This window comes from Hippoglossus stenolepis, chromosome 17 (assembly GCF_022539355.2).
Source record: "Hippoglossus stenolepis isolate QCI-W04-F060 chromosome 17, HSTE1.2, whole genome shotgun sequence".
Lineage (NCBI taxonomy): Eukaryota > Metazoa > Chordata > Actinopteri > Pleuronectiformes > Pleuronectidae > Hippoglossus > Hippoglossus stenolepis.
In genome coordinates, this window is record NC_061499.1 from 17,945,092 (window position 1) to 17,959,664 (window position 14,573).

The following is a 14,573-nucleotide window of genomic DNA, read 5'->3' on the forward strand; positions in this document are numbered from 1 at the left end:
GCTGATATATGCTGTGGCGTAAATGAAATGAAATAATCGACTTAAGTACACATACATAACATATGTTCTGAAGCACAGCAACGAAGTAAATATACTTAGTTACATAATAATAATAATAATAACAATATTCATAATAATGCAGTTGCGGGTTCAGCACCGCGGACAGCTCCGCTTCGGCCGCGGTGTCCCCGCCCCCTTTACAGCGACCCACCAATGGCAGGCCGAGCCTCCGCGCGGAGCTCCGGAGAGAAGAGCGGCGGCTTCACAGAGACTTTGAGCCCAGAGAGGAGAGGCAGCCCCGGACCGGCTGTGATGCGCAGAGCGGCTCTGTTCACTCATCCACACGCAGACGAGATAAAAAGCTCCCGCTCACACTTAACACGCTCGCCGTGCGTGTGCGCGCGTGTGTGCTCCCGTGCGTGTGTTTTCCGTGAGGACTGAGAGATGCTCCCGCAGCGCGAATGACAGCATCTCCCGCCTTGTTGGGTTTTCACGCCGCTTCCCCGAGAGCTTCGGCGGTGTCCTAACTCGGAGCTGCGTGGACGCTGATTCGAAGTTTTTGTTGTTGTTTTTTTTTTTCTTTGCACTGTTCTTTACTTGAACAACACCCGAGTCGCTGAGTTGGAGCCCGAGGTCCAGGACGACATGGAGAGCGAGAAGTACCTGCCGGAGCTTATGGCAGAGAAGGACACGATGGATCCGTCTTTTCTTCACTCCCTGCGGCTACTGGATCAAGGTAAATGCCCGGTGGTGTGTGGAAGGTGCCGGTGGGGTGTGCGCGCCACAGCAGGTTGAACGCCTTGCATGGCGTCGGTGCTGCGGGGCTGCATGACTCCAGCAGCCCGCCCACCTTTAAGTTAAAAATAAGAGGTTTGTGGCTCTACTTTCTATTTCCTGTTTTGGACACGTTCATATTGCACGGTCCATTTTGTTTTTTTTAATCATAGCAGTTTTGCCAGGTTGTAGCCTGGTGTACCAGCAGCGTGTAAAGGCCAGGGTTTGACTGAAGACTGCACCTGCTCCATTAGTTAAACCACAGGACAGAAACTTTCATGTGAACTAGACAAGCAGGGGACGGACAGGGATAGGACAAATACAATAATAGCCTTTGTGTTTGCACTTGTTTAAAAATATCATACTTTTTGCAATATATTATATATATATAGTTGCTAAACACTAACAAATAGAAAATGTTGATGCGGGTGAATGATGGTGAATATGTGGAGACCCCCCCCCCTCACACTCACACTTCAGATGGCATCTCATGAAACACCTATGAATGGAGGCACTGTCTGGACACTACAGATAGATAGATAGATAGATAGATAGATAGATAGATAGATAGATAGATAGATAGATAGACTGTGCAAATAGTACCATAAAAGGAGGTCAGTGCAAAACTGTTATTAGTACAATAATATAACACTATACATGATATCAAATAGATGTTTGCATTTAACAGACATCACAGAAGTTAACAAAACAAATAGGCAATTCTTGGATAAACTTAAGTGAAGCAAACTAAATCCAAACCCACTTGACATCCCAGCTTTCAGGCAGCAGGCATCTCTATCCAGTGCAGACATGTGTGTGAGTGTATGGCCGTGGTTCAAGTAGTGGAATAATCTCACTCATATTACTCATATTCAAATGTACTACATGTGTTTCCCCCCTTTGAAGAAGTGGACGTGACTGAAATGGAATCTTGAACGGATGGAGCAGCGGCAGACGCTTTAATTAATCCGTTGGACAGCCTTCTGCTTTGAAGCTGTCAGAATATTTTTTTTATTCCTGCAAACACTTCTTCAGACGCGGCGGCGTGGAGCTCCTCGTGTGGGGGAGTGCACTGTTACAGCATCCGAGGCGCGCACGCTTCGAGCACCACTCGTGGGCTTTTGTCTCGACTCTGAGTGGGACGGGTGTTGTTGGCTTTAAAGGTAACAGACAGGCAGCATGAGTTGACTGTAAACAGTCCTGCTGCACTGTAACTCATTCCTCTGAAGCTCCAGATGCTGCAGCAGCCTGGTTTTACACACACAGCCATGTCACTTCTGAAGCTGCTGCTGCCTGGGACCTCGAGGGCTCCTTAAAAGGGTTCCAGAGGGCCACTAGCAACGGGAGGCTTGATTTAATTTGAATGTTGTTTACTTGCTGGAGTTTACAAGTGACAAGTAGAATTACTTTTCTGACTATACTGAAACCTTTTGAACTCCCTGTCTAAGCTTACGGGTTTATTTCATTATTTATTGTTCTGCTGATCATTTTCTCAAGTAATCAAAAAACTATGAAGTGCATAAAATGTCAAAAAATAGAGAAAAATGTCCCTTACAATTTCCTCAAGTTGCCATCATTAAATGTTTTGCTTGAGACATAATAAGAGAGAAGCAGCAAATCATTGCAATACCAAGCACTTGGCATTTTCCAATCATGACTTTAAGGACTCGTTGTTTATCAAAATAATTTCCGTTTAATTTTCCCTCGACTGACTAAACGATTAATTGACTAATCACTTTGGCTCCAAGTCCATCACATTATCGCTCATGCAAATCTTCCCCTCTGATATAATCAGATTGAATCTCGTTAAATTGGCTTTTTCGTGGTCAAATTAATTGCAGAGTGAAACTGCTGAAAGTTCCCGACATGAAAGAGTTGGTGCGTTCCTGCTCTGTCCTCGGATCGCCCACTGATAAAATAATTGTAATGAACTAGTGTTAAAAGTGTGGCTCATTCATCTCCGTAGTGTAGTGAATGAATTATGTAGGTCCCTTGATTCCAGCTTTGGCCCTTGTGACCTTTAAATATCCAGATGTATTAAGTGAAACGGCTCCATACTTCTACAGTCCACTGTATGTTGGTGTTATTAATATTTTGGCCCTGACAACATCAGTTATTGATTAGGCTCTTGTCCTAAAGAACAGCTTTGGGTTAATGCATCTTTCAGTGAGCTGATTCATGTACAGTAAGATTAATTTATTCTACCCTGGGAGGCAGATAAAGCTGCTTCACTCAGCATCTTTTTTGTCATCAGCTGGTTTCATTTTTCAAATCTGGGTTACTCTTTCATTTTTCTTCCAAGAACAAATATTCCGCTCTCTGATAGAGAGACGACTGGAACGCTGATTACTTACCTACCACCTCTTCTCCCCTAGTCCTTATTCCACACTGCATGTCCTCAGTAGAGTTACGACAGAAATTTGGCATTTCCCCTAAAAATGGAATAAACGTGTAAGAGCCAGAACAAACCAGCAAAGAGTTTTAGAGTAATTTCCCCCGCTGTTTTTTAACATTCAAATAGTTTTACAGTATCCTAAAGTTCCTGCTTCACTTCCACTGAAGTTAGTTTGTGATATTTCTGGTGGGGGCAAAAGATTGCTGTTGGACACCATCGCAAGCGGCGGAATTAATCCGTGACATTTCATGAAGTAAGCGGAACTCTGCGGTGCACAAAATTTGGCCGAAACAGTCTGCCATGACTCCAAAAACTGTAAATACTGTTATCTCTCTCTCGCACAACAGATGGAACACGATGCAGCTTAATAGAGCACTTCTTCTGCCATCTTGCTGATGAGTTCTGGACTTGATTATGCAATTGGCAGGGGGCTGCGGGGAGCAGAGCTAGAGTAACTAAGAATTGCCGCGCTCAAAACGGCAAATAGGAGATTACTACCCGGGTCTAGAGAGACTTCCATTCAGGAGAAATTAGAGGGGAGGGCATTGTGTTCGAAGCTCGGGGACGGAGACGGACTGCTTTGATAAGTACGGGCCGTTCTCAGAGCTCCTCTCCCACAAGGACCATATCTCTGCCCCTGTGACAAGCTTCATACAGTTCAGCAGCCGACACTTGGAACTCGAGAAATTTCTTAAGCCAAAATAGGAGACAAGCAGGACCAGCAGCCTACATGGAATGAAAAACACTCAGCAGCATACTGATGAGTGGCTTCAAGGTACGGGAACACCTTGGGTGACATGAAGTGCATCTGTTATTTACATTAAGTCAGCACAGCCCCTCAGTGCACGGGGGCACAATTGCTAGAAGTAACACGTATTTTTTTAATTTATTCATGTGTGATTTTCTCGATTATGAACATTTCTTTCTAACCATGGAAACAGCAAGTTGTAGTTCAAATGTGAGAATAATGCAAATATCCCATCTGACCTGTTCTGCCCTCAGAAGACGAGTCTGTTGTTGTTGTTGTTCTCTTTGCTAACGCTAAATGAAGAGAAATCAAGCAAGCTTTGCCAGCAAGTCATGACGCCGGAGCATTATGTGTGGAACACATGTTGGATAAAAGTGAGGCTGTTTGCTGACTTTGTGAAACGTAATCGGCTTACTAACGTTAACTCGTCCCACTCCAGTGGGTTTTTCTGGTCAACATTCATGAGGACTGACAGTTGGTGGAAATCCCCAGAAAAGAAGTTGAACTTAAAAATTAATCGATTTTGTCAAGAACATATTCAGGAAATAATGAGAAATAGTAAAAAGAAAGAAATCTTCAGATCCTAAACAGAAAAAATGGTCTCCATAACTGTATATATATATATATATATATATATACATATACATATACAGATGGAATGGAATTGTTTTGGCTCTGGACTGAAGTGAAAGACTGTACAATAAAAAGCAAGAGAAATGAAATGTTGTATTTCATTAAATCTGTCATCCCTATGTTTCACTCCCTCATCTTGCAGGCAGAATGTATATAAATATTGTTATTATGATTATTAGATGTTTTTGGTATAAGTTAAATCGAATCTAAATCGCTTCAAAGTGTGATGAATCGCGTGGCTCCCCAGGAAAGATTGCTGTAAACAATACAGAGTTAAAAGTGTCTCCGTGCACTGTGATGAATTCTGTTTGTCGAGTTAGTGGATGCAGAGCAGCGTGGAGCCCACTCTGGCCCAGTTTGGACGTTGTAACCTCAGCGCTGCGCATAAGCTCCATATCTAGTGCTTTTTAATTGGACATTCCACAGCAGGAGTCCAGCTCACTGTTTGAATTCCATTAACAGCCTCAGACTGCTTACCCACAGAAAAGAAAGAAAGAAAAACAACTAAAAGATGCACAAAAAACAACTACAATATCTGCACAGACTGAGCAGGTCTGGAAAAGTATTTCAGACATGATGCCCTGTTGCTAATTCATACAGCTCCATCCCATAAGCAAAGCAGACGGGTATTTTTAGCCGAGCTCGAGTCTTGCCCCAAGTCATAGCAGTTCCTGGGTTAGAATGCCCAGAAGTGAACAAAAAAATAAGCTCTGGCAAAGGATCAAAGGCAGAGATATCGTTTTGTTGGGGAAACATCGCTTGAGAGTGATAATGATCTGTGGATCTGCGGCCGGCCGACACACCGAGCCACACAGTGAGGTGGAGGGCCCCGGCCACGGCGCTGCACTCGGCCCGAGAGCCGAGCGGTGATTCTGTGCCCTCAGCTGCGGTGAACTTGCAAGTGAACTGTAAAAGAGGGCAGACGGCGGGGAGCTCCGGAGAAGCCCGCTTTGCATTCAGACGAGCAGTGGCTGGCTGCTGTGCGGAGCCGTGGCTACGAGGTGTTTGCAGAGCCGTGTCTTTGCCGTGCCGCAGCTCCCACCGGAGTCCAGGGGTGAAACGAGAGCCAGAGCAGAACACAGGCAGACTCGGGCTATAAAACCTAACAGCGAGTCGTTTGGAGACGCGACGAGTCACAAGGCTGCATTGATTTCACTGCTAATGAGGAAGGCACGTTCTCACTCCATATGGTGGCAATAATGAGCCGGAGATGCTGCCATTTAGCGTATATATGTCACTCAGATTCAGCACCTCCTCGGCTTTAAGACAGGGAAATGTGAAACCTGGAATATTTACATACTAGATACTTGCTTTCCTCTGCATGTAGACAAACACACACTGTAGTTATCAGTGAGAAGTTATCCAATATATGGTGACATATTATGATGTAATGGATGAAAGACATATGCAGTCATTTTATATTTAGCAGATTTGTACCTGATAACTGGAAAGAAGCAAGAAATAAACTTAAACAATACAAAATGTAAAGCTTGACACGTACAGATTAATATTTTCACGTGAGCAATTCAAATGATTTGTAAAGTAAAAAAATAGCTTGAAGTAAAAAACCTAAATAAACCCAATTTTGGCCTTTTAACATCTTTCAGCTCATTGTTTTGGTTCCATGGCTCACGTTTCCCATTTCACTCTCAATGCTGCCATAAACAACTTCTTTACCAGCGGCAGAGAGCAGTTTTCAGTGACACAATATTGAGAAATGCTATTTGTACCCAACAGAATACAAGCAAAGTTAGCTGCTAGCTAGCAAAAATAGTGAAACAGCTAACAAGGAAAGGAGTAGAGTGGCTCGAGGGTCTTATTTGGCTTTCGACCATGATACCATACACTGTATAAAGATGGAGGACAAATGTGAAGTGAAGCCAAACCATCTTGATAGCCCCCTGGTGGCAGGCTACAGTGTAGATCATAAATCTTGCCTCCTCCATGTTAGCAGATGGGACATAGACCAAACAAAAAAGTTCAACATTTTTTTTCTAAAGACGGTTTCTGTGATGAAAGGTCATGGTTGAGAGTTGATTCTGACCCGTGATTGGCTGAGCTCGTGTATTGGCGGAACTTTGATACCACGGCTCCCAGCTGTGCAGACTCTGGCTCCAAATGACATGAAAAGCACAATATGGTGGCACCGTCACCAGAGATATTTTGGCCGAGGAAGGGAGGACGTGTCGTCAACCTTTATGTCTGCCCATGAAAGATGTTCGAGTCTGCCCTTTAAAAGAGCTGCTGGCAAAAAATACTTCTGGAGTACGATTTGGAATATTAATGACTTTTTTTTCTGGTCTTGTTTTCACCTCTTCACCATGTTTAAAAGTCAGAGCAGGAACCAGTGCTTATTTACTCCATTTACTCCTCTCCAGCTGTTGGTTCCTTGGTCCTTTCATGCATCTCTGTCATCATCCGCGCAATCCCATCCGCACATTGGTGATCCTCTCCAACTGGCACAAAGCTTGTTGTAGGCTCAGCTTGTTGATTTAATGTTGAGACTGTCAAACTTCCATGTAGAACATGCTGCTCCGGTACAAATGCTGCGTTCACATTTCAAGTGCCACAAAGATGTGCATTCCCCCCTTCCACCTGTGTGCATCCATCGGCGCACGCCTGCCTTGAGCTGTCTGTGCTGGAACAACTATCCAAGAGGAGACTCTCCAATTAAAGCGGCCAGCCAGCCAGGGCAGCTTAAATAATGCAAACTGCACTTGTTTGGGCAGGAGTACGCTGAAAGCTGATTCCACAGTTCTAGTGACGGGATCGTTTGTAGAGATATGTGTTTCTAGGTCTGAATCCGATGCTGCTGGGTATTGTTTTAAATTTTCTGATACAACAATACATTTTTTTTTTTTTTGATACCTTACACTTGGGTTTTTCCACAAAACTTTTTTTTTCATTAACACATTAGGGCCTAAGGCGAATTAAAGAAAAGCTTTCTAAAACCTGAGCATTGTTTCAAAACTGAAAACCTGAGGGTTTTCTGAAAAACGTTGACTAAAACCTTTATTCTCAGCCGCTGAGGCAGATAGAAACATGAAATGAAAACAATTTGTGAACTTAACTTTTGACTCTTATTGTAAATCATTGCCTTTGCCTTGGGAACTCGACGTGACTCGAGGCAAACAGCACATTTTTTGTTACGTGCTTTAATGCTGAATATTTGTGTAAATGCAATGATTTACAGTGAAAGTCAAAAGGTTTAATCTCTGAAAAGGTTTTAATTCAATGTTTCATTCTGCTTCAAAGACAGAAATAAAGGTTTAGTGATCCTGTAACGATGTTGTAGCGGATAAATTCTTACTTCAGGCTTATGACTTAATGAATTAATACTGCTGCCATTATCACCATCTTCCTCTGTGTCTTCTATGTCTATGGCCCTGCTTTTACATCCTGAGATATTTGTATTCTCTTTGTTTTGCTTCCTATGTCAGAAACGTCACCAACACGCCCAATCGCTCGCGGTGAATCCTCCGGAGGATCTCTTGCAGTGTTCTCACATGGTCTCATTCGGACATTCTCCGGAGTTGTTTTACTAGGAGGCTGGCCGAAGGAACTGTGGAGAAAAGTCTGTAGCCCCTCACTCAGACATTTGCGTTCTCACATACAGCCCCTGTGAAGAATGTCCTGAGATTATCCGGAGTTCAGTGCATGTCTGAAAGCAGCTTAGGTCATTATCACAGTCAAAGTAACTGCTGTATTCCGCTTCAATGTCACTCCCCTCAGGTCATCATCCATTGTCTGAAACCATTTGTGGGCATATGCACTGGAAACAAACCAAGTAAATACATCCCCCACCATGCATTTGTCCTCCCCTGTGTGTATTTCAGCCAATAACAGCGCATTGACCTTGCAGTCAACCCTTTAAAGAGAAGCACGTAAATCCGGTTGCCGGATACCGGATACACACATATGTGTTGCAGCCAATCTATGTTGGTTAACAAAGAAAGACAAATATTGAATGTGTGATAAACACAAGCAGCCACACAAGAAGATTGTAATTAGGAGAAACATTAACGTAAACAAGACCACAAACTGACGTTAACCACAGACATTCGCTAATTGACATTTTTTGTTACTTGGTGCTAAAACCTTAGTGTTCACCCTGTCCAGGCAGAACAGGTCTTTACTAGAATATGAGAAGAGCCCATAGCATCACCTCAACGTCATCACCCCTGCTTTGGCTTTTCCTGCTTCACTTATGGATCCATTAATCATAATTTTATTGGATGATAATGTGAAGCCAGAGACAGGACACGGACCGACTGGGATTACACTGGATTAGTTTGAGAAGCAGAAGAAAAACGCTGCCAGACTGTGTCAATCTGTTTACTGTGCCTGAGGCTGAGAGACAATGGGAGTTGGGGATAGAAAAGAGGGGAGTGGGTTGGCAGGGCTGCGGAGAAAGTAAGAGTCTCTTTCCCCGGGGAAAGGTTATTTGTAAGGGGATTGTACCAAAGTCAGTTACGAAAGGGAAAATGGAATCTGAGGGAAGGAGGGGCGGGGGGGCACAAAAAATGGAGGAGTGTAATGGAAAGGGAGTTGAAATCGAAAAAAAAAAAGAGTTGATGGGAGTGCTGTCGTAGATGTGTTAGTGATAAATAAAAAAGTTCAGATGTCTTAGAGGAAAACACAGAAACTCCCCGCGACTGTTAAGTAAAACACATTTTTTCAGCGTGCGTGTTTAACTGCACTTAAAAGGTGAAGATCTGGAGGGAGGGGCGCACCTCATCCGTGACTAAATCACTGTCATTACTGCTGTGAGCAGAGTGTGATTTCCCACTCCCTGGAAGGATAGCGGTGTAGATTCATTGCCTACTCTTTTCTAACTCCGTGGAAGCCTCCCAGACACATCCTGTGCTCCACACTTACGTACAGTAGCAAACATTTAAAATGAAATTGTTGTATTTACTCAGTTTCTGATTTCCTCCACTGAACTGCACCAGGCAGTTGACTTTCGACTTTGGAGCTTGTTTCTTACTTGATGGGGTCCTTCCTGTGCCCCTGCCTTGATCTCCCTTTGACAGCCGCCGCTTCCCTTCCCCTCTTCTTTATTTATGTCGTTTTATGTGGCTGGCACCTCTATAGAGAGGATTGCACTGGATTAGCTTCTCCGCCTTCCCTACTGATCCGATCCATTTTGTGTAATCCAACTCAATTTAATTATGTTTATCGTTCCACCTCGCTGGTGCCGAGGAGCGGCGGCAGCACACCTCTACCAAGATAAGCCCGGGGACCTTGTGCCTTTTTGCTGGCAGAGCGTCTGCCTGAGCCCTGTTGCTTTATAAACAGATGGTGTAAGTCACCTACACTCTCAGTAAATACTGCGCTAGGTACAATATTATGATTTCTGAGCTCATCTCAAACATCACTGTGACGTGGGGGGGAAAATACCCAAGGTTGAAGATCACAACCTCAGTTATTTTTGATGTTATGGGAATTTGTGCAGTTAAGCAGGCCGCACATCCCTCAGCCCCTCTGAGAATGAATGTGCCCACTCTGTATACAGCCCTCTTTATTACTTCTGCGAGTCTAGTCTTGGCATTAGATCATCAAAAGCTCACAATCAAAGCCTAAAAATAGTTCTTTTAAGCGCAGTACGCACAGTTCAGAGGCTCACAGATTGCCCCGAAAATCGGAATCTCTCTTTTTTGTCTGAATGCAGCAATTACTCCGCAGAACTGTGTTAAAATTTTCTTCTTGAGATTAAGTGTATTCATGCTCTTCGGGTGTTGATGTCAGAATTTCTACATTGTTGAGAAAGGCCTCCAATCCGTTCCCAGACACTTGTTGGTGTTGTCGACTGCACCGAGCTGCTGATGTCGCAGCCCAACAGGACGCGAGGGTGAAAAGGGAAAGAATAGACCCTGCTCTGTTTTCTGTCTTGAGTGCTTCTCCGTCACACAAACTCTGATCTCATGCCCTGAGCTCTGCTTTCAGGAAAAAGCCTGTTTCGTATTATTTTATTTCATTTTTTCCATATTTGCAAGGGGGGATTTTTGTTCTTTTAAAGAAAACAATATTGTTGTAGCACAGCACAGACGAGGGAGGTTTGCAGTTTCTTGACAAATATGCATATTGCAAATCCCTAAAAAAAGAAACATGACCAGAATACATCATTCAACAGGAAGTAGTCTGACCCTTTCTCTTTTCGCCGATTTTCTTTTGTGTCGTAGATTTTATTTTCTATTGATACAAAATTAAGTGAAAAATACAAAGCTTTTATACTTCTTGCCTTTGCTGTAGTTAAGTGCATCCTGTTTACTGTGATTCTGTTTTTACCGTTTGGAGACCACAGATTAAAAAGGTACTTGCCTGTGTATCTGAGGTCCCACGTTTCAGCCTGGACAGGGAGACATGGTCGGAACTGAGGGGAGGATGAAAGCAGCCAAATACAGAGCGATCCTTTAAGTGGAGCTGCTTCTGATCTGGAGAGAGACCTGACAATGACAGGAAGCAGGAGATCAATTGATCCAAATCCAAGCTTGTACAGACAAGAAGAGTCCAAGCTGTAACCGCTGGCAAAGGCTCGACTGCTTCTAGTTTACCGAATTAGGCTTTTGAATATTTTAGCAAATGCAAGAAATCAATTTTAGATTTATAATAAATGGTTAAAAAACTATAAATCCTTGTCTTTATGTTTTTGAGTGTAGATGGATGGGCAAAAATGCCATTTTTACCCGTTTACAATTAAAGTGCAAAAATCAGAAGCTCCTGCATAAAGTTCCTTTTCCACATGTACTGAACCTCTGGAGGGGCTGTGTGTGAGAGTGCAAATGTCAGAGTCAGTTGCTGCGGACATTCCCTGGAGTTTCTCCGGGCCAGCCCCCTTGTAAAAACTCTGATGTGTGAGTAAGTCCATTTGAGAAAACAGCAGAAGATCCTCCGCAGGATTTACCGCAAGTGAGTGGGTGTGTTGGAAACACGCAACAGATGCAGAACAGAAAAAATATATATCTCTCTGGGTGAAAAAGAGGAGCCATGAACACAAACTGCACTTCATGTCTGAAGATTATCTTATGTTAATTGTCATTTTGATGTTATGACAAGAAACAGAAGATTTTAAAATGTCATCACTCTTTTCACAAAGTAACAATTAACACCATTCATCTTCTCTGGTGTGTAAAGTATTAAATATCCTCCTCACCTTTTGGAAGCAGAAGGAGACGCCGAAGCTTCGGTGGCGGTGGGCATGAATCTTTAATGGGGGAGGGCGGCATCAGTAAATGAAAGTTAAGTGCACTTTCTGGGTTTTTGGAGCAGGAGACATTATCCCGGGCTGACAGAGGAGGAGAGATGGATGCTCGTTTACCAGCAGCTCCAGAGAGACCTTTCCTCGTGTCCTGCTTGCTTCGCTGTGTCTCCCCTCTCTATTTTAAGAAACCGATATAAAAACCTAATTGTGCTTTTAAGGAACATCTCCCTCTGTTTCTTGTGACCCCTCTTTTTTCCTCCATCCCATGGCTTGCCGAGTAAATCTTGAAATTAAAAAGACGACGCAAAGCACAGTTTAATTTGTATTCACGGCTGCTATTAAACATGCCGAATAATCTCCTCTCCTCGTCTCCATTAGTGCAGCACAGCGACCAGATGCAGTGTGTACATACTTTCTTGTTAGCCCTGTGAATGTGTCACTACTGTAGCGATTGGCTGTAAAACATTCATTAAGTCTTATAGGCAAACAATAAACAAGGGGTCAAGCCAGAATATATGACCCTCATCACAAGCCCATGTTATCAAGTCACTGCTGCTTGGTAATAAACGACCACTGTTGGACACATTTGGACCGGTGACTCATACGTGCTCCTCACTGTGCCATTTGGCAGCACTTGTTGTTAAAGTTTGACCCAGGCTTTGCCCAATAAGAGGCTTGTTAAAGTTTGACCTCGGAGTGTGTGTCTCCGTCCGTCCGCTTGTTAAATCTCCGTCTGTCTCTGCAGCCATCATTAGTCTGCAGGAAATGTTTGGGGATTGTTTAGTTTTTTTCAACAACAAAACTGCAACCTCGCGGCAGGTTTTAGCAACACAGACCTGACTTCACTGTACTTTCTTGTTTATATGTCGCTCATTACAAATAATTCAATTCTTAACCTAACTTTATTTTTACCTATAGGCCAAGGAGGTTACGTTTACGTCTACATTTTTCAGTTTTTTATCAGGATTATGTAAAAGCTACCGGAGGAAGGATGCGATACAGGTCAGGGGAGAAAACAACAAATTTTGGTGCAGAGCTGGCTCCAGATTTTCTCTTCACTTTCTTGTGTGATAGGGCCATTTCCATTTTCTTTGATTTCTCAGAGAATTATACTTGGATCTTGATTTAAAAAATCAGACATGTGTTAGGGACTGATATTTATGAGAGTGTGCACTTGGGTGCAGATTTACATAAAAATACACATCTAGTGAATTTGAATGAGGTTTCATAAGGGGACTGCTGGACCTTGGCAGAGGGGGGTAGGAAATATAATTCAGTACAGTTTAAGGATTTTTTTTTTTTTTTAAATCATGAAAACATAACATTTTCATTGTAAGAAATTTTATCCCCCACCTTTTTTTGGTCGCATTTGAGTTTTAACTTTAGTCACAGTTAAATTATTTCAAAATCCTACAGCTCATACATCTCATTAGAATTGATTTAGTGAAATTGCTTTCAGCTTAATTTGGCATCACCTCAGTGTAATTTTAAAAGCAAACCATTGACTTTTGGATTTTTGGATTAAGCCATGAAACAGACAACGGGGAAGGGGTAACACCTTTTTCTAATCACTCAGACACATGTCACAAATACTTATCTCTCTAGAAAAGGGCCTGATCATTTACTGAAAGTGTTGGATGCTGTGGTTTCAGGGCAAATGTTACTAAAACAGACAGGATAACGAGCTTTGTGGGGACTATTTTCAGATGTGGATTAATCTCGACCACCAGGAGGTGTGGTGTGTGTGGAGTCTGATGCATTTTTAATAGGAATAAGATATATCATGCATTGTTGTATTTGGCTTATATTTTGTATTAATTATAAAAGTATAATGTATATATAATATTTGAAAAATTGAAAATCACCAATCTTATCCCATAAGTGCAATTGATTTATTTTTTAAATTCTTTTAAAATAAAGCATCTCTGTCAGTGACAGATATTTATAAAGTCCAGTCTCTGCAGCTGTAGTTATTCATTAGAGTCATCAATTAGTGACATGAACACAAGCATCACAGCTCAATTCTTTCCTGTCATGTATAATCCATCTCTGGCAAATATGATTGTAATTACGGCGAACATCCAGTCCACACAGTCGATGCCTCCTGGTGGCGTGTCGATGGGAGGCTGCACGAGGTGAAATGATAGAAATCAAGTTTATAGATCTGTGGTTCGCACGCACCCACCCCTCCACCGAAGGGGCCGGGGTTTTAATTGCTGTCTGACCGGGGCTGGTTCTGTGTGAAGATGGGCCCCATTGATACGAGGAGCAGGGGGGGGGGGAGGCATGGTTTTCTTTTTCTGTGGTTGTTGTATTGACAGCTTCTCATCCTGGAGGAGCTGATAAGAACACGGGATCCGGGGGAGACGCACAGAGGGAGTGGATTGCATTTCAGGGCCGGGAATCGGAGCTGTTTTCTGGGACTTGGTGAGCCTTCGAGGTCCCGTGCTCAGCAGCCGTATCCAGCGCCCGCAGAGACAAAGGCAGGTGGAAGTCGGTACTGTCCGCAGCTCGGGGACAAAGTGGCTGAGCAGGTCGCACGCGTGGGCAAAGAGCTCGTAACCTTGTAACGTAAATGAAAGGGCCGCATGCACGAGGAGCATCGTATTCAGAATCAATGAGGGAAAAGTGCATTGATTCACGAAACAAAACAGCAACACTGGAGCGCTTTCTGCGGCCTTTATGTTTGGATGCTGCTTTGTTTAGTGAAGCATCTGCTCAGGAACAAAGGAGTATTCATGTGCACATCTTTATTTTAGACTGATATGTTGTCTGGAAAGTGATTATTAAGTTTCAATGATAAAGATGATTATAGAATCATT

At 43.1% G+C, this 14,573-nt stretch overlaps 1 protein-coding gene across 2 annotated transcripts in view; it reads left to right on the forward strand.

Annotated features, from left to right (window-relative positions):
* The first annotated feature begins 280 nt into the window (after positions 1-280).
* Positions 281-14,573, forward strand: part of khdrbs3 (KH domain containing, RNA binding, signal transduction associated 3) — a 113,914-nt gene continuing 99,621 nt past the window's right edge. For both annotated transcript variants that reach the window (XR_004698725.2, XM_035182042.2), the window contains exon 1: positions 281-736. Coding sequence is in view for 1 of the 2 variants with exons in the window: in XM_035182042.2 (XP_035037933.1) it covers positions 646-736 (91 nt within the window). In the remaining variant the exon portion in view is untranslated. The remainder of the gene's footprint in view (positions 737-14,573) is intronic.